Source organism: Theobroma cacao, chromosome 3 (assembly GCF_053813885.1).
Source record: "Theobroma cacao isolate CCN51 chromosome 3, ASM5381388v1, whole genome shotgun sequence".
Classification (NCBI taxonomy): Eukaryota; Viridiplantae; Streptophyta; class Magnoliopsida; order Malvales; family Malvaceae; genus Theobroma; species Theobroma cacao.
In genome coordinates, this window is record NC_142641.1 from 219,576 (window position 1) to 245,520 (window position 25,945).

The 25,945-nt window shown below is 37.4% G+C and overlaps 6 protein-coding genes across 7 annotated transcripts; 3 read left to right on the plus strand and 3 right to left on the minus strand.

Annotated features, from left to right (window-relative positions):
- Positions 1–2,084: 2,084 nt before the first annotated feature.
- On the minus strand, positions 2,085–4,913 carry LOC18603815 (formin-like protein 4). The gene is made up of 2 exons (XM_018118328.2): positions 3,713–4,913; positions 2,085–3,591 (listed from the first exon to the last, which is right to left on the minus strand). The coding sequence occupies exons 1-2, from the start codon at positions 4,777–4,779 to the stop codon at positions 2,268–2,270; spliced, it is 2,391 nt and encodes a 796-aa protein (XP_017973817.2). The 5' UTR covers positions 4,780–4,913; the 3' UTR covers positions 2,085–2,267.
- A 1,659-nt stretch (positions 4,914–6,572) lies between these two features.
- Positions 6,573–9,935, minus strand: LOC18603816 (two-component response regulator ARR6-like). The gene is made up of 5 exons (XM_007036013.3): positions 9,251–9,935; positions 9,074–9,150; positions 8,762–8,839; positions 8,565–8,635; positions 6,573–7,197 (listed from the first exon to the last, which is right to left on the minus strand). The coding sequence occupies exons 1-5, from the start codon at positions 9,369–9,371 to the stop codon at positions 6,858–6,860; spliced, it is 687 nt and encodes a 228-aa protein (XP_007036075.3). The 5' UTR covers positions 9,372–9,935; the 3' UTR covers positions 6,573–6,857.
- Positions 9,936–12,685: 2,750 nt separating this feature from the next.
- LOC18603818 (serine/arginine-rich splicing factor) lies at positions 12,686–16,289 on the plus strand. The gene is made up of 6 exons (XM_007036015.3): positions 12,686–13,469; positions 14,035–14,086; positions 14,726–14,809; positions 15,008–15,072; positions 15,221–15,379; positions 15,498–16,289. The coding sequence occupies exons 1-6, from the start codon at positions 12,843–12,845 to the stop codon at positions 15,546–15,548; spliced, it is 1,038 nt and encodes a 345-aa protein (XP_007036077.3). The 5' UTR covers positions 12,686–12,842; the 3' UTR covers positions 15,549–16,289.
- A 777-nt stretch (positions 16,290–17,066) lies between these two features.
- LOC18603819 (B12D protein) lies at positions 17,067–18,488 on the plus strand. Its single transcript, XM_007036016.3, has 3 exons — positions 17,067–17,225; positions 17,361–17,449; positions 18,103–18,488. The coding sequence occupies exons 1-3, from the start codon at positions 17,199–17,201 to the stop codon at positions 18,248–18,250; spliced, it is 264 nt and encodes an 87-aa protein (XP_007036078.1). The 5' UTR covers positions 17,067–17,198; the 3' UTR covers positions 18,251–18,488.
- Positions 18,489–19,128: 640 nt separating this feature from the next.
- Positions 19,129–23,225, minus strand: APC8 (anaphase-promoting complex subunit 8). Its single transcript, XM_007036017.3, has 4 exons — positions 22,738–23,225; positions 22,032–22,338; positions 19,775–21,025; positions 19,129–19,659 (listed from the first exon to the last, which is right to left on the minus strand). The coding sequence occupies exons 1-4, from the start codon at positions 23,223–23,225 to the stop codon at positions 19,570–19,572; spliced, it is 2,136 nt and encodes a 711-aa protein (XP_007036079.3). The 3' UTR covers positions 19,129–19,569.
- A 14-nt stretch (positions 23,226–23,239) lies between these two features.
- On the plus strand, positions 23,240–25,767 carry OTP43 (Pentatricopeptide repeat (PPR) superfamily protein). 2 transcript variants are annotated; one of them, XM_007036018.3, is made up of 3 exons: positions 23,240–25,130; positions 25,216–25,339; positions 25,453–25,767. In XM_007036018.3, the coding sequence occupies exon 1, from the start codon at positions 23,240–23,242 to the stop codon at positions 24,713–24,715; it is 1,476 nt and encodes a 491-aa protein (XP_007036080.3). In that variant the 3' UTR covers positions 24,716–25,130; positions 25,216–25,339; positions 25,453–25,767. The 2 variants fall into 2 exon arrangements, with proteins under 2 accessions (XP_007036080.3, XP_007036083.3); XM_007036021.3 differs by having other exon boundaries at positions 23,240–25,339.
- The last annotated feature ends 178 nt before the right edge of the window (positions 25,768–25,945 follow it).

Sequence of the window (25,945 nt, forward strand, 5' to 3'; positions counted from 1 at the left end):
TCGATGAGCTGATTCTTTGCATAGTAGGAAGCCTGTCAAGAATAACCATCCAAGCAATGATAATGATGGCCTGCGTATGAATATGTTACTTACACTATATAACCTTATGCCAATTAACCTTCTCCAGCTTATGCCTGATTGCGTCCTAAGTTCTAGCCGCGTGACACTCTTGGGCAAAATTGTTTTCTTTATTTCTTTTCCTAAGTTAAACGGTGGGGCGGGGCGGGGTGTGGTGTTGCCTTGTTGCAGGGGCTTAGGCCCAAAATTAGACCCGAAACAAGAAGCAGAAGGCCCAGACCTGAACCTGATTGACTCGAATCACGCCACGTCTGCTCATGCCAGCAATCTCAGGAGCATTCTACTATTCTAGTCCCCTGCAGCAAGCTCTAGCAATACTAGGCAGCCAAATGAAAGGAAAAGGAAATACGTTGTAGATTTTTTGACAAGGAATTATACTAGTTCTGGCAGTCGGTCAAAGCAATTGAATGCAAAGAACACTTAAAAGTCATCATGAATTTAACCACCATAATTTAACCTCAGCTGCTTGTCGAGACCTAACGGGCACATTGTAGGTACTTTGCCAAGGACGTGTTTTTATCATGTCTGACAATGGTGTCTGAAAAACATTAATGCAAAAATGGTGCCTGTATTCATTGATTATATCATCAATGAGTTCAATGTCCTTAACTCTTAATGGGCGTTGAGGTAAAAAAATGGTGGTTCATGAGTAGTTGACGATATGGCCCAGTGTTTGCAAGACTAGAGGCTACTACGTCTTCCTAACCAGTCATATTCAGATCAAAAAGCTTAAAATTTGGAATACAGAAATTGGTTTTAAAAATAATTAAGTTGATGAGTCTTTCATAATCTTTTATTCCAGTCTGAACCTGTTTCTGACCCTATCTCAGTTTGCTCGTCGGTAGATCCAAGCTCTTTGACATGAAAGGCAAATTAAATAGTTGATAAACTTTTTATGCCATCTCATGGTCCTTATGGCTGCATAGGAACGAAATGGATTTTAGGGGATCAATTGGGGATGCTGACCAAGTCTTTGATATGTGCAAAATAAGGGTTGCTTCTTGGACTAAAGCAAAGTGGCCTCAAGATTTTCGTTCTATTTTGGACACATTCCGAAGTCCAATTGCAGGGGCTGTCACGAAAAAGGAAATGGAAAAGCCAAGTGTTGTGGATAGCTGGACTAAACCAAGCCAAGGTGAGATGAAATTCAAAGCTGATGGAGCTGCTCGTGGATGTTCTGGGGAGGCTGGCATTGGGGGTGCTCTAAGAGACGAGAAGGGGCAGATTAAAATTTTATTTTTGAAGTGCATTGGAGAGGGTGATTCCAACTTAGCTGAAGTTATGGCAATTAGGGAGGCCTTTCTTATTTTTTTCTGCTTCGAAATGGGCGCAGTCTCATACTTTGATCATTGGAAGCGACTTGGTTAATGCGTTAATTGGATTAATGAACCTGTTGGATCACCTTGGTGAATGAGGAAATGGATCCTTCAAATTGAGCGGCTGAAGAAGGAAATCAGGATGTGGAGGGTCATTCATATCTTTAGGGAAAAAAATAACCTTGCTGACAGGTTAGCAAAACAAGGGGTTAGTCGTCATGACAATGAGTTTAAAGTCTTATGAGTAGAATGGATGGGAGTTTGGAACAGGATGCTGGCTCTTCACAGCAGGTTTGGTTTGTTATGGTGTGGATGGGATGCACTGGAATTGGCAGTTTGATTTGGTTGGTTTTTGAGTTGAAGTTTTAAGCTTCATGGCTGCTTTTTTTGGAGATGATTTGTGCTGTGTTGATAGTGTTTTGATGTTGGTTTCTGGTGAAACAGGATCTTTATTTTGTTGTTTGATTTGATGTATAGGAGCTGTCATGATTTGTTTGAGGGCAATGGTCTTTTCTTTGTATAGGAAAAGGTTGGGACTGTCTTGCTCTGTGTTCTATTTGTAAAGCCTGGATTTTAAGTTGCTATAGGTTTTGACGGCCATTTACAACCAGGGACTGATCTTGCTCTCTGCACAGGAATTGTTCACTCCTGGTTGATGAATGAAATGCTCAATTTTCCAAAAAAAAAAAGTTGATAAACTTCCAAGTCTACTTTGCTCATGACAAAAGATTATCTTACAACGTTACACAAATCAACTTCTGAAACTAAATTTAGGAATCTGTTAAATTTCATAGATTCCTTTTCTTCCATGAGAACCAACCCTCCAATTCATTTCTTCATTAATAAAATTCAGAGAGCTGTAGCAAACTCTTTTTAGAAATCATCATCTGATTCACTGGAAGAAGAGGTCCTAGACATGTCTGACATGAATTGTGAACGGAAATTTATTAATTTAAGGGGAGTTCTCCTAGGTGGTGATGGTGGTGGTGATGATCCTGCGCTGTGTATCACATTCGTACGCTGCAGCTTTCTTGTAATGTCTGCACGAACTCCATCAACCATATCAAGAAAATCTTTAACAATAACAAAGAGTTGAAGTGGATTTGCTCCTCTCTCTTTGGATGCTCCTGCCTGGTAATATTCTGTTGTCCTCTTCACGATTTCCATAACCCTTATTTGCTCCTCTCTCACTACCTCCAGCTCCTCCTCACAATCCTCTAAGAACCCTTTCATTTCCATTACAAAACCAGTTTGCTCTTTGTTACTACAGCATGTTACGAGTTGCCTACTTTCTGCAACACGGCCTGTCAGGTTTGAGCATATATTGATGAAACTTTCGTATTCTATGGTAGCTGCTGTCTTTACATGGGAGAATTCAGAACCTAAGGCTCCTAATGCGGGTAAACCTAGCATCATATATTCTCTATCTTTCTCTTCTGGCATCAGGTTATCTGGATTTACATCGCCATTGTTTCTCTGACTATTGGATCTTCCAAGGCTGTGGTTCCTGTTGATCACATGTCTTCTACCCTCTGCCCGAGCAACTTGTTCCACAACAAAGTGAAGAAGAGTTGTCTTTCCATCAGTGCTTTTAACATCTGAAAGTTTTTGAAGAGCACTAAGGTTGAAACCTAGTGCATTGCCTCTCGCAGTTCCAGCGTTCATCCTGTTACCGGCCTTCAGGATAGCCTCCAGGAGTTTTAAGAGTAGTCCTCGGCGTCTTAGCTCCTTGCACGCCAACTCGAGTGTTTGCAGGTATTCCTTGAGGTTCAGAATTTCTGAATCATAATTTGATCTAAAAAGCATTGCATTGATACGTATAAATGCTGAAGGAACAGCTTTCAGGACATGATAAAGGAACGATTCAGCATCTGCAAGTCTCACAAGGTTGCCATTGAATTGAAGGATTTTAGCTTCTTCTTCTCGGGTTGGAGCAATCTTGGTTAGTTTCTCGAGGGTCTCAGAGCTGAGTCCCTGGCCTTCGCGAAGGGCATCAATAACTTCCTTCCGAGATATCGCAAGAGATTTTAACACTATTGCAGTGTTCTGTGACTTCCGGGGCTCAAGGATGAAAACCTGAGCTGCAGGGGTGTTGCTGGAACTACCTGAAGTATTAGATGATATGTTATTGTTGTCTGGTGATTTCCGGTTGGAGGTAGTGTATCCGAATAGAGTTTCGATTAGCTCATCGTCAAATCTGAATACAGTATGACAATCGGTAAGAAGACATGGATATGGAAATGGGTTGGAATGATGAAAGAAATTATTCTAAAAAAAGAAACAATAACTGTGCATATGTTTTAAGACTATATAATTACCTCAGAGATCCATCTTTGATCTGATCCCAAACCATGGAATGATCAGAATTAGCTATAACCTTATCCCAGTGCAGAGGCCTCAGCTTCAGCTGGCCAAAGCCAGCCCCTTTCCAGTTCTCTGGCGATGTACTTGCTCCATTCCTGTTGCTTGCTGTGCCTCTTGGCGCTGTTGGGGGTTTTAGTATTGAAGCAGAAACCCCTGCTTTCGGTGGTGGAGGTGGCGCCGCAGGATTTTTTTTGGCCAGTTTTGGTGGTGCTGGTGGCGTTAGCAAAGGATGAGGGGGAGGTGGTGGTGGAGGAGGAGGAGCTTTCTTTATGGAAGGTGGTGGAGGAGGAGGGGCTGTTGTTTGCTTCGTTGAAATCATCGCAGCAGGAGGAGCTGGATGTAAATCACGTGTAGGTGGTAGTGTTGTTGAAACTGGAGGCAGCAGAGTTGGAGTCTGGAGAATAGGCTTTTCTTCATTTGGATCATTAATCACATCAGATGGCACACCGAGGAACAGAAAATCCTCTTGAGGTTTTGATTTATTTGATCTCTCTGGTGTAGTAACTATCCTCTTTTCTTCTTCATCTTCTTCATAGCTAGGATTAAACATGACCTTTGGAAAGTTGCTCTTAAGTTTTCGATCAAGTTTTGTCATACAAAGAACATCTGTTCCATTTTCATCAACGATCAAGCCTTTAACTTTTCCACCATACTTCTTGAACTCATCAGGAATCACCACGGCTTCTCGACGAAAGCTTGACTCGTACTTACCTTTCCGGCAGCATCTTGTAAACTTTTTGAGAAAGAAGAAGACAACCAAGGCAATAAATAGAGTAGTTGCAGCCGTGGCAACAATGATCTTCACAACTTTCCCTTTTGAAGATGATGACGATGATGGTAGAGCCGGTGGCATTGCCAGGCTTTGAACCATAGAGGTGGGAGGAGGTGAAGATTCAGATATAAACTGAACTTTGGTGAAGTGGGGAAAAAGTTGATGCCTGGAAGATAGAGCAACAACATAGGAGGAGGAAAACAAGAAGAAGAATATAGCACATGGCAAAAGCCATGGCTGAACCATCATAACCTAACCGAAAACTAGAGATGAAGCTGCTGAAGGTAGTAAAAAAGTGGCAGGAAACTTCCTCATCTGGTTTCTTCCTTTGGTGCTTTTAGGCAATGTGGTGCGAGTAACTGCAGTCCAGTGTACTGGTAGTCTTTTGCTGACAGTTTCAATGAAGGTAGTTGCTCACCGGTTGATTTGTTTTCACTCCCCGGTTGTCTCTTCTTCTAAATGACTACAATGCCCTCTTTCCAAAGTTGCCATTTGTAACTCTGAGGTCTAAACGAAAACAGTCAGCTACTACTCCTGGATGATGAGGGGGTTTGACTTTTGCCGCCATACCTCATTTTCCATAGTCTGCCACAATCATTGTCATCCTTCCTATGTAAAAAACTAATTCTCACACTTTACCCCTTGTCTGAATCTTTATTTACAATTACCATTGCATATGAAGTTATGCCAACTAAAAAATAGAAGAGGGAAAGTGAAAACTTGAGACCTGACAGGTGACAGAAACATCATCTTTCTGGTTCCTGCACATTTTATTCTACTGCTTCCTTTCCTTGTCAAATGCTATAATTTTCCTTGGGAGAGGGAGACCGTGCAATTACAGTTGTTAGGAGGATGCAAGAGATATGGTGTCAATTTCTTCTTTTTGTACAATCAATGGCCAACTTCTAGGCAAATACGGCAACTCCGGCACACTGCCTCGAGTGATCTTTACATATTTTATTTTCTATGTTCTGTGATTGTCAGCTTGTATATATATTAATTTATTTATTTTATGATTGTAACAAGGATTCACAATGCCCTCATACGTTAGAAACCAAGTTGTGTTTGACAATCAAAACCTTGGAATTGGAACCAAGGTGCCATTTGGCTCGACATGGTTGGGAGAAAATCCCATAGCAACCGAGTTGTAAATTTACAAAGCAAATAGTTAAGTCTGGGATCTTTGTGCGACCATTTCCTGGATAATGTTCAGGATTTTGTTCTCTCGTCTGCCACAGACTGCTGCTCAACCCAAGGATTAAATGGGAAAATTGATGTGAAAAGTTAGATGAGATGACATTAACATGGAAACAACATTGTAGCTGTTCCCAATGGTACATTTTTTTAAGGTAAAATGTTTTGAATGTACCAACCATTACCCCCTAGAGAGATCAGATTTCTGCATTCAGCTAGGCAAAGCTGGTACAGGGTCATTCTGTGAATATTACTTGAACAACGTATTTTTCCAAAACCAGTTTCAAATCCCTTGAATCATCACCAAATCCTTCATCAGTAAGGAAACTGGTAACCTTTTCTTGTACAAATAAATTTGATTTCAAGACTTGTAAAAACATTAACGTTAGTTCATAGTAGTAGTTTAACTTCACCAGACCATCCAAATCAAAAGTAAATGAGTGGGACCATCATCCAACTTATGGTTTTCATTACACAAGTTGAAGCCTTTATGGAGCATCATCTCATTAGATAGTGAAAATAATGGTGTTGTAGCCTTAAAAATACAGAAGGTGGAATGCGATTGATGCAGTTGAGGCCATTTCTACCTAACCATTCAACTACTGCAAGGATTCATTAAAATCTTGTTTGCAGATTTTTGGACACCCTTCCGAGATTGGTCGGCATTTTGCAGTGACGTGGCAGTTGAGTTGAGGCTTGCTCGGTATTCACCATCCAATTCTTTTAAACACCCAATGCACGGAGCATCATCACATTCACAAATCACCACTAACTTTGCATTGACAAATGCTGTCAAGGGATTTGCATCTGATCTAATACTGTGTATTTTTCATAATCATGGACCGGTGTGAAAACACATGAGCCTCTAATATTTGGGATTTCATTGATTCTGATGAAGTTTCTTTTCCTACTTAGACCGAAAGGAATATCTTTTGTATTTTCTTCTATCTCTCTACGTTTCTCTGTTTCTGGTCCTAATTAGTTCTTGTCAGCTTCAAATAGGGCAGTGTTAGTGCAATATACAAAAAAGTTATCTTCACCTAAAACCCCACACTGGGGAAACTACGAGGATATAGACAACAATTCACAAAAATTACCACAAAAAACCGAAAAAGAAAAGGGTTAGAGGGGAATCAGTCACTGTTGCAGAATTTAGACCTCTTGGAAGAATGCAGAAGTGATGTCGGTAGTTCTGTGGTTCCTAGGTCACAAGCAAATGGGGCTACAGTCGAAGTCGAAGGTGGGGGTGATAGTGGTGACGATGGAGATGATGGCGCTGATGCTGATGATGATGATGATGATAATGATGACGAAGACAACGGGGGATGACCATCATCCTCCAACTTTCTTTTGTTGACTCTACTCCCACCATTTTCCTCTGTTTCTCCTCTCATTATGAAATCTTTCAACCGTTTTACATCTGACAGTTTTACAGGCTTGACTAGGAACTCCTCTGCCCCTTCCTCCAAACACCTGTCCATGAAAAAAAGATGTTTTAGCCAAGGGTTTTGCTTCGTGCCAGCATTTATACAAAGGGTGTAATAAAAGAAAATGATATACTGCATAGAAAACATATGAGAAAAACATACAGACCAATATCAAGCATGAGCACATTCACATCAAATGCGATAGCAAAGAAGCAGATTAAAAGTTAAAACCATATCATTACATCTTGATGGCGTGTAACTCCTCAACAGGTTTTACTATTAGTCTCATGGGGATGATGTTGGAATTGCACTCAAGCAATCCCACCAAGTTTCATGGAATAAGATGGAAGCCTTGCTTGCAGTGATCAAAGTTGGCAATCCCTACTCCACACAGGAATCCATCTAATCTTTCATGTCAACATCACATCTAAGCTGGAAATGATTTTTAACCACTGCTCCACCCCTCACAATATTCTTCCTCTTCCATTAGTTAGGTCCTCCAGATATTTTGTTTTCTCATGGACATGTTCAACCATTTAAACGATTATGTATATCTACACTATATGTATAAAAACTTTAGATCCATGAAAATGAATATTTTTACTCATTATACTTTTAAATTGCCATTTTCAATATTTTTTATTATAAATATAGATATAATTTTAATTACATCAAATGACTTTCATTTAAAATTTTTTTATAAACATTAATAAGATTTATCCAATTTGTGAATAAACTTTTAATGGCATTGAATGACTTTTATTAAAAGAAAATATTATTTTTAAAATAAATAAATTAAAAAATAAAAAGAAAAACGAGTGCGGGCCTGACATCACATGCAGAGATCCACATAGAATAATAATCAGAACATTATTACGAGGCATGACCACTAGACAAGTGATCTATTCTTGGTATCAAGATTTTGGTTGGTCTCTTCCCCAAACAAATCCATACGAAGAACAGAATACAATCTTATCAATTTTGTCTGATTACAAAAAATCAGCGGATTTGCCTAAATCTAATCTTATAATGACTCATCTGTTTGACAAATCCTATCAATAATGGCTGCTAACTCAATAGGATTCATAAGATTCCTTATCTCAATTTTCGTCCAATGTTTTCAACCCACTAGGATTTGGATAAAAAATGCATGCACGTCAATTTTCCCAGATTTTCTTGTATAAGGATGTAACCAATTTAGAATATATCTCCAGATTTGGCCTTACCGTGAATTTGTCAGCAAGTAGAAAAACAGCAGAATCAATCAACATCATGCTCACAGAAATCATATCAAGACAAGATTCTTTCACTAATATTTACACTTAAATCCCAAACATAAACATCAGTCAAGACCAAATTCTGAATGATGCAAACAAAAAAAAAAGAGACAAAGGGATTAAATTAAGAGCATACCTATCAATACGAGTGAGGATGTTCTCAGAGGACATGATCACCACAGGAATTTCTCGGAAAGCCGATGATTGCTGTTCCAAATCAAATTAAACATAGTCAACAACTATATCCGAAACTTTCACCTCAATTTTGAAACCATTTTTAGGATTAGGATGATCGTCAAATTTCAGGAACTAGTTTAAAAAACCAAGGCTAACCTTGATCTTCTTGAGGAGCTCATATCCTGTCATTCCGGGCATGGAATAGTCAGTCATTATAAGATTCACCTTCAAATCCTGTAATCACAGCCATCAAACAGCAAATCAATCGTTAAAAAACCATCCTAAATTAAGAACAGAACAAAGCCAAAACAACCAACGTTGCATTTCATCTGGTTGCTGAGAAATGCGATTGTGATAAGAGGATAAGAATAAAAAGTTTTCCCTTTGAACAAAACTGACACTCAAAAAGTTGTTTTTTCCTTTTCTACCATTTGCTCAGCAACCAAACAGATAAAACCACTTACTTACATTGAACCCCAGAGACCCTTTTCCTCCATCCAAACCAAGATACTGTAAAGCTCTTGTCCCACTCTCCACAGCCGTCACTGCACCAAAATAAAGAAGCAAACCCAATCTTCAACGTCAGCTAAAAACCACAACTTTTCATCCAAAAACCATAAAAAAATGGATTGAACATATCAGTACCTTTACAAGAAGATATCTTAAGCAATTTTTCGATAACCTTACGATCCACATGGCTGTCATCCACGGCGAGAACATGCAACTCCTGTGAACCAGAAGGTAAAACCGCAGCGGCAGTCGCCATAACAGTAGGAGATAGGAGGAAGAAGAAGAAGCAAAATGCTGAGGCACTTGGTCACTGCGGAGAAATGTAGATTTTATATAGAAAAAGAGAAGAAGAATATGGGCGGTTCACGAAGGAGAAAATGTGTGGTGCTTTGGCTTTAAATAAAGAAGGGGCAGGGCAGGGCAGGGAAAAAGAAAGAGAGAGAGAGAGAGAGGAGAGTATTTAAAAAGACAGATAAAGGTGAAGATTCTGAGGATCCAATTTCGTAAGATCTTTGCAAATCTTTGAAGCAGAGGGAGGGGGGAGCATTATCCCCCACTTGTTCCTTGTCCTGTCAAATTAACAGTTACTCCTCCTCCTCCTCCTCCTCCTCCTCCATGTAATAAAAAACAATTAAAAAAAAGGAAATTTAATGCCGCGTACCCAAATAACCCAATTGGAGGGGTATGATGGCAGAGAGACAAATCGGATAACGGATGTCTTGCTTATTAATTTTAACTGAGGCTGAGGGGGGAGGGGTTTTGGTTTTCTTCTTTTGACTCTGACTCTGAAACACAGTGGTTGAAAGTTGAAACGAGCACAGTTCCTTGGTGAGTGGTGACTTCGTGGGTCTGCTGTCATGCTCACGCCTCATCGCTTTGACCACCAGTTTATGAAATGATCTTTCCTTTTCTGTTTTTCTCTTCAATATTCACTTTTAATTTATCACTTAACTTTCTAATTATATATTATCATAATAAAAAATAAGAATTTTTTATTTGTTTCATAACATTCAAATAAAATTTTAAATTCCAAGTAATGAGTGAGGAACCAAACCAAATAAATATGGACTATGGAGTAATGTTTAGTATTTCATATTTTTTGCAAAATTGAGTTGAATAGTTGAAATTCGGTTTGAAATTTGTTCAAACTTAATTAATACTACTCAATCTTTATTACTCAATTATTATGACATGATATATTGAAAAAATATAGATCAAATTATCAAATTTTATTATATTTTAACTATACTAAAACGTATACAGATAAAGAATACATATTTTCTTTTTCTATTCGATTATGCATGGTTGATTACTGTTTTGAATAAATGTATCTCAATAAAATATAAATAAAAAAATGAGAGTTAGAAATCCAAACAAGTCAAATTTATTATTATTATTCTGAAAATAAATGCAGCTTAAAACAAGTTGAATAAGAAATCCTTCTTGACCGATGGTCAAGACGGTGAATCTTCAGTCAACCCACTACATTTATGCTTTTTTCATTATTCTTTTTTAGTTCTCCCAAGCCCAAACCGACGGCGTCGTCAAAAGGAGAAAGAAAGCCGCCTGCCTCCCAGCCCCCTCTGTCACGTACTTGCGCGTCATTTCCGCAAGACCTATACGCACCGTTTTATACACAGACAACATAATCTTTTTCTCTATTGCATTAATCATACGGTGACTCATCTCCCAACGCAAAAGGGCCAAAGAAAAGAAAAAGAGTTGAAAGATCTTTTTTTCTTTTCGCAATCTTCCTTTTGCCTCCATTTTCGTGATGGGTCAGATCTTTAATGCTCTCATTTAATCCTATTAAATACCTCTAATTTGCCAGCTAAAGAAACTAATGTGATCATGAAAGCTACCCGATCCGATACGATCTCTTGGGTTTGGATTTGCTTCGGAGTTTACGCTCCATCGCTTTTTTTCTTTTTTTTCTCTCTTTTTGAGATGATGATAAAAGATGGCAGTGTGGATTTGAGAATCCAATCCAACGGTTCAGATGAGAGGACAGATATTGGAGACGAATTGAGGCTTTTCTTGTCCTTTCATTTCAAAGAGTAGGAGGGAATCTTGAAATTGCCAATTCGTATAGCATGCTAGAACAACCTACGTAATTTTTTTGACGTCTGTTTCATTGCCGATCAAATAAAATAGAAAATTTGTAAAGATTATGTATTAACTTTTAATATTATGTAATATAGTTATCATTGCATGATACGTAATCTGTATTGTATAACACAATACAATATTAATAAAAAAATTTATATGAACTAATATATTATATTATATTTGATTAAATATCAATAATATATTATTATATAATTATTGAATATAATAATTAATAACATAATATCCAAATAAACTCTTAAACTATTAAAAGAAATTTAAATATATTTTTTATTTTTATTACATTTAATTAAATATATAAATTTTTATTTTGAATCAAATAAGTATTTATAAATAATATTTGATTAATTATCGTTAATCAAAATGTCACTTATCAGTTTATATGAAAAATGTTATATGATCATATTATTATATTAATTAATATATCATGTTACTATTAATTATAATATATTAACATATCATATTGTTATTAATTATAATATATTAGTATGTTATATCAACATCACGTAATATAAAATGACAAATGATATTTTGATTAAGTTAATTACTAATTTATTTAGTTCGAATAAAAATACAAGAATTTATTTTTATTTTTTAAAATAATTTAAAAAATTTTAGATATTATGCCATAATTCATTTTATTCATATGGTTCGAAATATCATTTATTTTCATACGTTACTATATGTATATTAATTTAACAATTATATAATGTATATTATTAAGTTGTTAGTATTAATTATTAACTAAAATCTAATCTTTATAATATAGAAAAAGATTCATCATGGCGTTCCCTAATCATGCTTTGCTATCAATGGGTATCTAATCTAAATATAAAATGAACATATCCAGCCTACGCTTTATAATCATGTGTTTATTAGTATTACTTTTATGTAAAAAATGCAAAACTATGATTCGAGCATAATGCCATGCTATAAAATATATAATTAATAATATTACTTTTGAACGATTTTAAGATGCACAATATTGGATTTTGGATAATTTTAGATTTAAGAATTAAAACTTTTAAATTTAAATCCACAATTAATAATAATAATAATAGAATCAAATGATCAAATTGAAATAATTTTCATTGACTTGCTTGAGTAAAGTTTTGTCGTAATTGGGAAAGTGAAAACTAATATAAGCATTTATGTATGTTCTAACTCAAGCTCATGCTTAGCACTTGATAATTGTTTCTCGAGTTTTATGATTTTATTTTTTATATTAATAATGTGATGTCTCACGTCCGCATGACTTGCTGATTTTTTTATATAATTAAATTGTATAAAATTAATAATAATAAGTCAAAATTAAAAAAATTATCTTCTACATCACCAAATGAATTGGAGCACAATGCCATGCCACAAAAAATCTTCACAACGGGCTCAGTCATACTATTAACTAATGGGCCTTGTAATGTAATCCATAATAGGTCCGCTGAGAAAACAACCACATCGTCGCAGTCTCCATCGCTGGCTTGTTCAGTTTGATAGCGGAAGAAATCGCATCAAAATTGAAATTTCATCTTCCGCTCTTTCTTTCTCAGCTCTCATTCCGATCCCCAGAAAATTCAGTTTGCAAAGCAAACCAAAATCAGAAATGGAAGAAGAAAAGGCGGTAGCTTACTACGACGAGCTTACGCGGAAAGGCGAAGGAGCCGCCAGATTCAAACGAGGCCTCGGCTTCTCCTCCAACGATGATCAACACGACGCGGTTCCGCAAAGAAGCTCAGCTTTTGTCTCTTCGTCTTCGTCTTCGTCCTTCCTCAGCAGCTTCGTTAGGGCCTCAAGCCCTGCCACCGCTTCCAAGCTCGAGAAAGAATCTCAACTTCAATCCATTCAAAATAAGCTAAAGAAGAAGCCGGAAAGAGAAGCTAGGGTCTCGGAGATAAGCAGCGGGGAGAGGGAGAGGGAGAGAGACAGAGGCAAGGATAGGCATTCGAGGCGGCGAAGCAGAAGCAGAAGTAGGAGTAGAGAGAGATACAGAGAAAGAGATAGAGAGAGAAGGAGGCGGAGAAGCAGGAGTAGGTCGCCACGTAGAGATCGGAGGAGGAGTAGGAGTAGGTCGCCGCGTCGAGATCGAAGTTCTGGGAGGAGGAGGAGCAGGAGTTTGTCTCCCCGAGAGCGGAGGAGGTCAGAGAGGGATGGGGAGAGAGTGGGGAATTCGAAGAAGGAAAGAAATGGCGCTGTTGATTATTCGCAGTTGATTGAGGGCTATGATAAGATGGTATGAATATTTCTCATTTCTTCATTTCAGTTTTATCCTTTTTTTTTTTTAATTTTCTTGTATAAGGTATTTCTTCTAGCTTAGTACATTTATTATTGCGACTTGATTTTTAAAGAATCAGAACCCTAAACTGCTTAATCTTCAATTTCTCAAGTTCATGCCACAATTGTGTACTGTCTATTAAACTCATCACGATGTGTGTAGCATACCGAAAGCATGGTTGAATGAAAGAGACGTGGAAATTTATTTCGAAAGTTATTATTAGTACGCCATTAACAAGAACAAAAAGTAACATTTGAGGATTTACTAATTTAGAGTGGAACCTGAGTATGATTGTATTGTATTTGAATTAGGAACCTATTTTTTGTTCAATGTGCCTGACATTGGGAAATTGTCTACAATCCTAAGTCCAGACTGTATGCCTTACATTAATTTTAGTCATGAAACTGTCGGTTCTTTATCTAAAAGAGTGACTTTGTCAATGACCTTTATGTGCTTAGATCTGTCTGTGTGTAAGTGCCTTGCTTTAAGGTGTGATGAAAAGCCATATTTCTTTTGTGAACAGTCACCAGCTGAAAGAGTTAAAGCCAAGATGAAACTTCAGCTTGCTGAAACAGGTAATTTGTCCTATTTTGCATATGGATTTCCATTCTGTCATTTTTTTAGTTTCAAGGGTCTTGATGGTGCTATGTGCCATTCTTCTTGAGCTGTTAATGTCTTGAAACTATCAATTAAGCGTTATACTTTTGGTTGTGAGGTGGCATACTGTTGTTTATCTTCATGGGAAGTCAGTGTAATCTTAAAAATGAAAGTTTGGTAACTGCTAAACTAGAAAGTTGAATTCGTCTTGATGCATTTAACATACAGATGCGATCTCTGTCTAAAGTTTGCTAGAGAGGTCTTGTGAATATTTTGTTGCATGTTTACATTCTTCTTCGGCAATAATGCTTATGCAACTAAAAGGCTGGCATATTAGTGCATGATTCTGTCATATCTTTGTTAATTTCATAAACACAGAACGTTTGCTAGTTTTAAAACTATAAGCTTTGCAAGTCATAAAGTCTTTTTCTATAATTTCTTCATTGTTTCAGTTAGTATGAAATATGTTCCCATGAACTGTCATGACAATGTTAATCCTGAAAGGCAGTGGCTGTAAGATTCTATATGATCTTGCTAAATAAGTAGGTTCCCTTTCAAGGTGTGTGTGATATTTTTTTCTCCATTCCCCATTATTAAATATTAAATCTTGAATGCAGCTGAAAAGGATCCTGCAAAAGGCCCTGGTTGGGAACGGTTTGAGTTTGACAGGGATGCCCCTCTTGATGATGAGGAAATTGAAGGTTAAACATCTATCATATTGCTTCATAACTGTATTTTAGAAGCAATTTTAGTAACTTAAGTTGGTTGTCATTGAATATGTACTGCATATATGAATTTATCTTTATGAGGGAACTTTGTGACCTTTTGCTTGAAATACATATAATACTGAGATGAACAGAGCAAAATAGAACTTACTTGATGTGCTTACTTGTTTGCAGTTGCTGAAGACGATGCAGCACTAGTCAAGCATATTGGTCAAAGCTTTCGGTTTTCTGCCATCAAGGTGTTGCATCTCTCATTTGTATTGTCAGTCTTTCAAATTCCATTTGATGTTCATGCATACCAGTTCTGCTTTTTGTCCATCCATTGAGCTTTAAGGGAGACAATTAGTTTGATGGCTCTGGTGTAGCTGATGTCATGTGAATATGTAGGCAAGAAGGGAGGAGCAAATTAAAGCTGCTCATGATGAGGCCATTTTTGGGGCATCAACAGTTTCTCTTTCCATTACTGCAGACAGTGAACCGGAGGAGGAAAAACATAAAAAAAATAGCAACGATAATGGTCTGGCTATTAGCCTCTTAAGTGAGAAGGTGAGTGAACTCTAGACTACTCTGTCTGTTCAAGTATGTATTTGCATTTGCATGTTGCATTGTAAGCACATGCATTCATGAGAGAAATAGATGATCAGTTATTCTTGCATGATTCTAGGTGCTTGCAAAGCAACCAGGTTCATGGCGTGATCGTGTTCGTAAGGCATAGAGGGATTGGCAAACTGATGTGCAGTCTTTGACTCAATGACCCTGGATATTGTCAGGGACAGCTGCTGGTAAATGGTAATCATTCTGATGTTAACATGGGAGCAGCCAATGGGGGAGTCAATGGTAAAATTCGTACAGCGATAAAAAATTATTTCCCAAACTCATCCAGTTTTGAGCGTATTTCTTAAATCTATATGCTTTTTGCCACATTAATATTAGAAATGTTGTTTCAAATCATGCTTTGACTGAAATTGTGTTTTAAAAGCATCCTCGGGAAGAAATCGAGTTTTAAAAGCATCCTGGAAAATTAGACTCACTTTTTTTTTCTTTATCAAAAATTGTGTCTTTGCTGGTGTGGTAAGGATATGTTTCACAAATAATCTTAAACGTTTAAAACAAGATGGGTTTGGGAAATTAGTTTTTGAATCTCTAGGGGTTTCTCTAGCAACTCACCAATCAGGTGTGCTGGAAATTTTGGTGGAAACAAGTAATTTGAAAAGAATTAGCAAGGTGCCAAGATAAAGTCAGAAATGGTGGTAGCTTCCTTGGTGAAGTCCTGAGGTAGAACCATTTTGCTTCATCTGATATTTGTAGAGGACGGTGGCGTTTCCTAATTTTTAGGAAGCTGAATGTTTCTAGAACTAGCTCTAATTATGCTGACCGTGCATTTGCCAAGTAAAACTAGCTCTAATGTGAAGGACTAAGGAGACGGTTATGCTGGGTATTATAGCCAAGTTCATCATTGATGATTGTGTTTGTGTGAGTCCATTTTTATACACAATGCCAGCACGATCGTTGTTGACCAAATCAGGAACATAAAATGAGAGTTGGTTACAGTCTGGCTCACCAAGAAATTTTTTCTTCTTTTTTTTTTTTTGTCAAGACATTTTCAGAGACCAGGAATCGGGGAGTTTCAGCGAAAGTTTGAAAATCGAATAAATTGAATTTTATCTTCAAATTGATAAAATTTTAAATAATTCAAAAATTGAATCAGTTTATCAATTCTCTCCACTATCTTACAAAAAACAAAAATTTAATATAATTTTCAAAATTGAAACATTTAAAAAATACATAAAAAATAAATATGTAACATCTAGTATAATAATAATAATAATAATAATAATAATAATAATAGTACCAAAAAATATACTATTGAAGTATAATTCTGAAAATCGATAGAACAAACCATTGATTTGTCGGGATCGAATCCATTTTGCTGAACAATTTTGAGTTGATATATTAGGTAGCACACGGTTCTCCTTGTGCGGGTAATTCACTAATTCGCCCATGGTTTTACTTTTCGGAAACAACAAGCCGAAAAATAAAAAGCCTAAAAATAAAATAACAAGAGCTAAGGCGACTGCTATGCTCTAGTCAGGGCCTGGATAAGCACACTATGACCTACGCGTCATCCACAGATTGGATGATACCCACAGGTGGCCCTCTGTAGTAACCAATCAGGTTCAACCCTATATATTATTTAAATAATTGAAAAAGAAAATGTCCCAGTAAGTCAAAAGAGTCAAGATAATTAAAATGCCTTCTTTTTTTGGTCTCATTCTCCTCTCCTTTCGCCTTCTGTTCCATATCAAACTTGAAACCTCTCTCTTTGGCTTATCTACCGCTACGATCCGTCCGTGCAGCGCGCTCCATGGCAAACAGATGGTTGAGGCCTGAGGTAAGCTCAGATCCACGCCTTTGATTTTGTTTGGCTCTTTTTTTTTTGGGCATAATCTATTTAGGTTAGACTTTAGAGTAAATAAATTGGTAGATCTGATGAATTAATAAGAAATGAATAAACGGTGCGGTGCAGGTGTATCCGCTGTTCGCGGCCGTTAGTGTTGCTGTGGGGATCTGCGGTTTGCAGTTGGTGCGCAACATCTGTATCAATCCTGAAGTCAGGTCTCTCTCTCTCCAGCTTGTTACTCTAAATTTTTTAAGATATTGATGATTTCTTACAACTTTTATTATGGGCTTAAGGTATTTTTTCCTTCTTGTTTCTTTAAAAGAAAATTATTATTTGCGGAGTTGACAACCTATGAGAAATTTGACATTAGTTGAACTTGAAATCTTGTTGCATGCGGATTTTAGCTTTTAGTGATTCCAAGCATTGCATAATTGCTTAGACGACTGTTAATGGTTTTTTTTTTTTCTCATTAATACGGTGAGGGGCATTTCCAGGTTTTGAATTAATTATGATATTGCTTGCTATCTTTTGCTTTTGTTTTATAGCATTTCTTCAAGAAGAGAAAGGCAAATAATAAAATCTGAGTAGTAAAAGCATCAACTAAATATAGCCTTACTTTTCCGGTTCTTTTCCAATATGTAAATGGTAGTAGTAATTTTTTCTTTTTAACAATAAATCACTAAAGAAGAAAAAAACCCCAATTATGTTATGTGCTATTTTCTCTTTAAATTTATTACAAAATTAATAGATTATAGAGGTGCACTTGAGAAAAACAAAACAAAAATAAAACAAGATGGAAAGATGGTGACAATAAATTTAAGTGCTGAAATGTATTCTTTCTGATTTTGTAATGTCTGCGTTGAATCAGGGTAAACAAGGAGAACAGGGCTGCTGGGGTGTTGGATAACTTCGCTGAGGGAGAAAAATATGCCGAGCATTTTGTAAGAAAATATGTCCGCAACAGGGCACCTGAAATCATGCCCAGCATCAACAGCTTTTTCACAGACCCAAAATGAGGCTTGGCATTGCTTTTGCTTTATGTTGAAATGGAAATGAAAATACAAAAAACCAAGTCATGTTCAATAGCAAGTGATGTCCTTTTGTCTGCTGATTATAACAGAAGTTGTGTTAATTTTACACTTAGTTGATGTGGTTTTAAAGGGAATAAACTCTGAAACTTGTATGAGTTCAGCTTATGCGGATGACTATTTCATTTGCAATATGATTTGGGATTGAAGTTGTTCTGCTCTTTAATTTTTATGCTTTGATTTCCTGTTTCCAGAACTTGATATGATATTAGGAATGATGAAGGTGTAATTGGGCAATTATGATGCAGGAATTGCCTCCTCTGTAGCCGGATTATGGATGGAGGTAATTTAGCAATTATGCCTTTTGACTTTTTGATCAGTTTGGGTTTGGTCAAATTCGAATTTGAATGTTTTTCGGATAGATTTTTGGGTTAAGATAATTTTGCTGAGTTTGAATTCAAACTATTTGAGATGAATTTTTGGGTTTGGGTCATTTTGCCACTTTAGGATTTGTATTGTTGGCTTGCAGAGCTGCAGTGATGACAGTGGCCATATATGGCTGCACAGTATCTGTCCTAACTTCCTATTTCCTTTCTTCACCCATCAGAGCAAAATTAGTTGTGCTCTGCGTTGTCATTTGTTTAGGAAAGATGCTATCAGTTGATTAGGGCGATCATTTTCATTAGGCCCAAAATTAGATGTGCAGCATCTGGAACCTGGATTAATGAACTTTCACTTACTCAAAACCAAAAAGTAGAATAAATTTGACAATGTGGAAACATGTCACGTTTTGCCTACTCAGTACTCACCATAGTGATCATCTATTTCCTTTAAAACACTGTGCTACAGTCTCCAAAAATAACACATTTTGGCAACAACTGCATTCCCGAAAAAACCTAATATCTTACAGAACAAACGTCCTGTTCTCAAAATGACAACACAAGCAACAATTTTGACTGCTTCATGGTCGCTGCTTGCCTTTCAACACAACTGACTCAAACAGTTCATAAAAGCCACAGATAAGATTTACAGGCCCGAGTACATTCGTAAAGTACCATCTACTTGAGCTCTAGAAGGTTTATACAGGCTTCTAGCTACATGTTTCAAGTTGTTATGATACTACACAACAATGAGGATATTTTCCAAGTTACAAACATGCAGCAACCGTAGCAATAGTGACCAAGAACCAGCCAACTGAAATTGGCATGTCCCAAAGGTTTTCATTGGTCTTTGATTTCCCAAGTCCAAAGGGAAAGTTATACCTGTTTCAAAAGAATTTCAAGCATCTATCCCAATGAATGAGAAAATCAGGGATGAAAATGCTCAACATCCATGGAAGGAAAACTGGATTGTGCTATTCTCATTCCTCGAAGTAAATTCTTCGCTGTTTCTCTCTCCTGTAATCAACCATAGAGAAGAATAAAATAAGTGAAACTCATTTGAAACATCTGATAATTTTGCAAAAAAGGGGCATTGTGAATCATTTGCTGCAAGAATAACAATGAAACTCACTGGGCCAGTATAATCCAGAAGACGGGTACAATACACCTCTGCTTCTTCAAATCTCTTCTGTGCTTTGTAGTGTGTAGCAAGAAACATCAGAGCTTCAACTATGTTTGGTCCTTCTCTCTCTTCAGCTTCCATTCTTTCTAAATCCTTCTTATAGTAGAATGCTGCCTCCTCAGGGTGACCAAGTTCTCTATGTAACTTTGCTAGCCGATGCAGGGCAATTGCTTCTGTGTCATTACAATTTGCTGCCCTTTTATAACATTTGATGGCTTCTTCAAGCATGTGAAGTTGTTCAGATTCATAGCATTGAGCCATTGCAATCCATAACCGAGAATCAATGGGCTGAAAGAAAACAGATTTCCGAAAATAATGCAAAGCATAGTGGGGCATGCCCATCATCTCATACGCTTGTCCCAATCCATACCAGGCTCGATAATCCCGAGGATTTATGTCCACAGCCCGTCTGTAGGCATCAACTGCAGCTGGAGTGTTTTTCATTTCGACATACTCATGGCCCATTAAAGTCCAAGCAGATAAATAATTTTTGTTCAATTTGAGTGCCCTCCTAAAATACATGACTGACTTCTCATGCTGCCCTTTTAAACTGTAATAATTCCCAATAATGCAGCACGATTCAGGCCTGTATTTATCAGTCATAATTACCCTGTGAGCAAGATAACTCAAGGCTGAAAAACATTCCTTTGTGTATAGCACATTAGAATATGTATCCATGTCCTCCACTCGATAAGGGTCATTCCTTAAAAGGTCTTCAAATATGACTTCAACTTGTTCAAACTCCCTAAGACTGTACCGAGCTTTAGCAATTTGAGCCTGTATGTAGTTACTAAATGTAAAATTACCCTGTAGATTTTCATATTTTACTAACGATTCATTGTGCATCCTGAGCTCTTGGTAGACACTGGCAAGAAAGAACTCCTTCATCCAGTGATTACTGAGATTGAGGCTGTTCAAGAGGTCGACTGTAGTACATAATGATTGCAACTCTGACCAGGCACTCCAATTCCAAGGGTAACTATTGACAGATTCCACAAGAACTTTACGGGCAAGATTTTCATTGCCTTTCTCTTTAAGTACAAGACCATACAAGTACAACCCAAAAGGATCGATCATGTTATTCTTGCAAAGAGTTGATAACTCCCTCTCTAGAGAAACCAATTCACGGTTCACAGTATCACTCTTACCTAAGGGCCCTTCAAGTTCTATCATTTCCTCTTCTTTTCGCTTCTCTCCAGCCTTCATGAAGCAATAAAAGGAGCAAAGTATAGAAACATAAGACAGCTTGAAGAAATCACATAGCATTGGCACAGACAAATGACCAAACCTAACTACAGTTTCCCAACATCTTTATTAAGGTCCCTTTGCAGTTTCCTGCTTCTAGCAGCCACAAACTCTAGGCCAATTTAGATCAACTGAAAAGATATATTAAATGAAATGACCGGTGCTTTAATATTTGCAGTTTGATGAATGCCACAAGTACGATTTACTAAGTTTGGTGTGGAATTTTACAAACAGTCTAAAACTACATTATGGAGTTACTTGGCACTCTTCAAAGTTCCTCATGCAATTTGCGGTTATTAGATGAGGACTAACTCTGACAACTAAACAGCAATATTTTTATATAGACTACTTGTGATGGATCAAAACTGTGTTTTTAATATGCTAATCAAGTAAAATGGGAAGCACCTAAGTTGCTCATCTCAAGTATTTTAAAAATTTAACCAAGCAATGGAAACAAAATCATAAATGAGATAATAAGAATTGGTTAAACAAAAGGATATTTATAGTGTAACTTTTTTTGCAGGAAAAGGCATACAAGATTGTTATTATTTTCTCCTTCCCCCTCAACCGAGTAACAGTAATTCTCCATTGAGGCCAAGCAAAGAGGGAAAAAAGGCTACAGTAACTATCCAAATCAACAGCTTGCATCACCTCAAGTTTTTGTTCTTGGTAACAAGGACAATCTTCTTCACTGATGATGAATGATTAACCACCTCATAATATTCTCCTCCATAAGTTTCCACATAAAGTAAGATCATATTATAATATGTGCTTGAGGCCCTCTTTCATTTTCCCTAATGTTTTCTAAAGAGGCAGGTGGTCAACTAACTTATGGAACAAAAAATACTCACTCATGAAAATAGCTAGCACAACAGCACTCTTTGTTAGACAATCAAAACCAGGAATAAGAAAACAGCAAGTGATGCAAATTACAAGATAACGAGTTGAGAAATGAACAAACCAGATAAAGAGCATAACATCGCAAGAACACAGATTTTTTTCCAGTTTGATCCCGAAGCACATGAGCGGCCCTCCTATACTCTCGGCAATCGCAATAAGACTTTGCTAGAAGGTAGAAGTCACCATGTATCACTTCATCTTCCTCCATCACCGGAGTGGACACGTAGGCAACACCAGTGGGTGGTGTTGAAGTGATCTCATTGGTCCGAAACCTTCTGCGAATACTTGAGCTTCCACGCTGGAATCTTGTGTTTGAAGGTGTGAACTTTGCCGGGTCTTGCTCGATTCCCACGAGCTGTTCTGCTGCCCTGTAAATAAAAACAACCAAAGATTCATCGCGAAAAAATACCAAGTAGAATTTCTGTAATTATAAGGAATCAAATTTTATAAAATTTCTGATGACAGATTGCATCTCAATAAGAAACCGGAGCAATAAAGAACATGACTTTATCATAAAAAAGGCATGTTGAAAGCAAAGCAAAGCCAAACTTTGAAGCCCAAATTAAGGCATTAGATTGCCCATAAAAAAAAAGGTTGGATTTCTACTTCAAGAAGCCAAGCAAAACACTAGCTTGGCAGCGTTTTTGAGATCTGCTAACACCTTATAAACACTTAGAATGGCACTCAGAGAAATGGGTTTTTTATGAGAGAGTCAAAACATAGAAATAGCAAAGAGAGGTTAGGATTTAGGGTTCATTAGGGGTTACCATTTGGAAGCAGAGTAAAGGCAACGATCGCTGAGTTGGCGAATGGCAGTGCGGAGCTCGTTTCTGCAACTTTCTTTGGAACTCATTTTGAAAAATAGTTTTGTGGATTGAATTGAAGTGCTAGTAATAATGAAGCTGGCGCCCTTCTTTGAACATCCCCCTCGCACTCTTTTGTATAAAATGGCTACAGATTTGATCGATCCCCGCCCAGCATTTTGAAAACAGAATACAACTTCTTTTAACTGGGCTTGGAAATGGCCCAATGACAAAGTCCAAGAAAAACAAAAACAAAACTTTTTTTCTTTTATTATTACTATAATAAAGAAAAGGAAAAAGATGAGTAATTTGACTATTTTAGCTTTGGGAGCCCCTTTGTTGCTTGCCTGCCTGCGGGCAGGAAGATTTGTTTTGCATTTCTGTTTGAGTGGAGCATCAACACTTCCTTTTCCTGCTTGAAAGCGTCTGTCTTCTTCACTGACACAGGGCATAAGGCCCCAAAAAGATGTTTTCTTTACTCTCCAAGCTCACTCCACCCCTTTCCAAAACTGCTCTCCACCTGCCTAAATCCTTCAGCACCACCACTCCACAGCCGCAAAACACCACCTCCGCCGCCGCCATCCTCACCGACCTTATTCTAACCTCCACTAACCCAAAATCCCTTACCCAATCCCTCCTCTCCCCCTCCATCAACTGGACCCCGCTTTTAGTCGACACCATCCTCAAGCAGCTCTGGAACCACGGCCCCAAAGCCCTCCAATTCTTCCACCTCCTCCTCCACAACCACCCTACCTACATCCACTCCGTTTCCTCCTTCGACCATGCCATAGACATCGCTGCCCGTCTCCGTCACTACGCCACCGTCTTCACCCTCCTCCACCGTATGCGCTCTCTCCGCCTCCACCCCACCCCCAAAACCTTCGCCATCATCGCCGAAAGGTACGTCGCCGCTGGAAAACCCGATAAAGCCCTTAAAATCTTCTTGTCAATGCATGAACATGGTTGTTTCCAGGATTTGCATTCTTTTAATACAATTCTTGATGTTTTATGTAAAGCTAAACGTGTTGAGAAAGCATGCAACTTTTTTAAAGTACTCAGAGGAAAGTTTAAAGCCGATGTTATTAGTTATAACATAATCGCAAACGGTTGGTGCTTGATTAAGAGGACAAATATGGCTCTTGAGACTTTAAAGGAGATGGTGGAAAAAGGTTTGACTCCAAATTTGACTACGTATAATATAATGCTAAAAGGCTATTTTAGAGCTGGTCAAATTGAGGAGGGTTGGAAGTTTTTTCTGGAAATGAAGAAGAGAAAGTGTGAAATTGACGTTGTTACTTATACTACTGTAGTTCATGGACTTGGTGTTGCGGGGGAGATTAAGAGGGCTAGAAAAGTTTTCGATGAGATGGTTAGGGAAGGTGTGTTGCCTTCAGTTGCAACTTACAATGCTTTGATTCAAGTTTTGTGTAAGAAAGATTGCGTGGAGAATGCTATTTTGGTTTTTGAGGAGATGTTGAGGAAGGGTTATGTTCCGAATTCAACTACTTATAACGTGGTGATTAGGGGGTTGTGTCATAAAGAACAAATGGATAGGGCTATCGAATTTATGGATAAAATGAGGGATGATGAATGTGGACCAAATGTGCAGACATACAATATCGTGATTCGGTATTTCTGTGATGCTGGTGAGATTGAGAAAGGTTTGGAGTTGTTTCAGAAAATGAGTTGTGGTGATTGCTTGCCAAATTTGGATACGTACAATATTTTGATAGGTGCAATGTTTGTAAGGAAGAAACCCGATGATTTAGTGGTGGCTGGGAAGTTGTTAATTGAGATGGTTGATAGAGGATTTATGCCTCGAAGATTAACTTTCAATCGGGTTTTGGATGGACTTTTGCTGACAGGTAATCAAGGTTTTGCAAAGGGGATTTTGAGATTGCAGAGCAGATGTGGCCGTCTTCCTCGACAGTTTAAATTGTGAAGCCTGTTGTATCTGATTTTGTCATATCAACACTGTCGATCTCATTCCTATTTCTGAGGAATTATGCCTCTTTACTTTCTAAAATGCAGTGATTGTGAAGAAATCTGGTACTTTTTGTGACTGTCAGTTCTTGAGTGCATAGCTGTACCGAATTGGAGGATTTAGACTCGCTGGCTGATCGTTTGCCTTGTAGCACTTTTTGACAAAATCCTTCTGTTGTGTAAAATTTACACTCTTTTAACTCAAACCTTGTTTCATTTAATTGCTGCGGGGAGAATATGAGGTTGCTTCTAAGCAATGTTGCCATGTTTATTGAAGTATGTGCTGGTGAGGAATTCGTGAGGGTACAAATAATTTTCTCAACCAGCTTTAATGTCAGCTAGAGATGCTTGAACTGAACATTTGTCATCATGAGGTCAGTATGTTAAACTATGATGTTTTTCCTGCCCTGTTTTATGGTTAACTCACAGTGCGTTATTCTTGGTTCAACTTTCGGGAAGATTTGCAAGCTTAATTTACTTTCCAAATCAACCAATCCTAAGCTTTTGCATTGGAGGATGATAATCTTTTTGAATTGATGTCCTCGATACAGCAACTTCTTACTTGCAGATATGTGTTCCGGAGGTGGGTTTTCTAATTTTTCTTACCTTTTATCTTGAAACAATTGGTCATTTTATTTACATGCAACCTGCAGTGGTTGGAAGTTTCGGTTTCAAAATTTTTCATATTAACTGCAGGTGGTGGAGAGGTTTTCTTTGTAATACTTGGAGAGAGAGGAATAGCAGGTTTCAGTTGTATGAAATGCAGTGTATTATGAGCCTAGTGTGGCATTATCAGTAGTGCTGTCAAGTGTAGGGTATAAAGTTGTCCAAGGATTTAAGGATGCTGTCATGAATAGAGGCTTGAGCCTGAAGTGCGAAATGAGGCAGTTGTTATTGGGGGGCATAATAGCATAATTTCTGCTTTGCTACTGGCATTCGTGTAGTAATTTTATTACCCGAATTCGAACCCGTTTACAATACCTGAATAAAATTGCAGCATTAGGACTCAAATCCAGGTCATGCAGGAAAGCACTCACGCCTCCACCATCCGGCTAAGCCGTTTTTTTGTTGTATATTGATAAAATAATATATTTAGAATAAAGTTAGTTAAGTAACTAATTTGATGATATGAATATATAAATAAAAAATTATTAAATTATTAATTATATTTAAATAATATAAATATCAT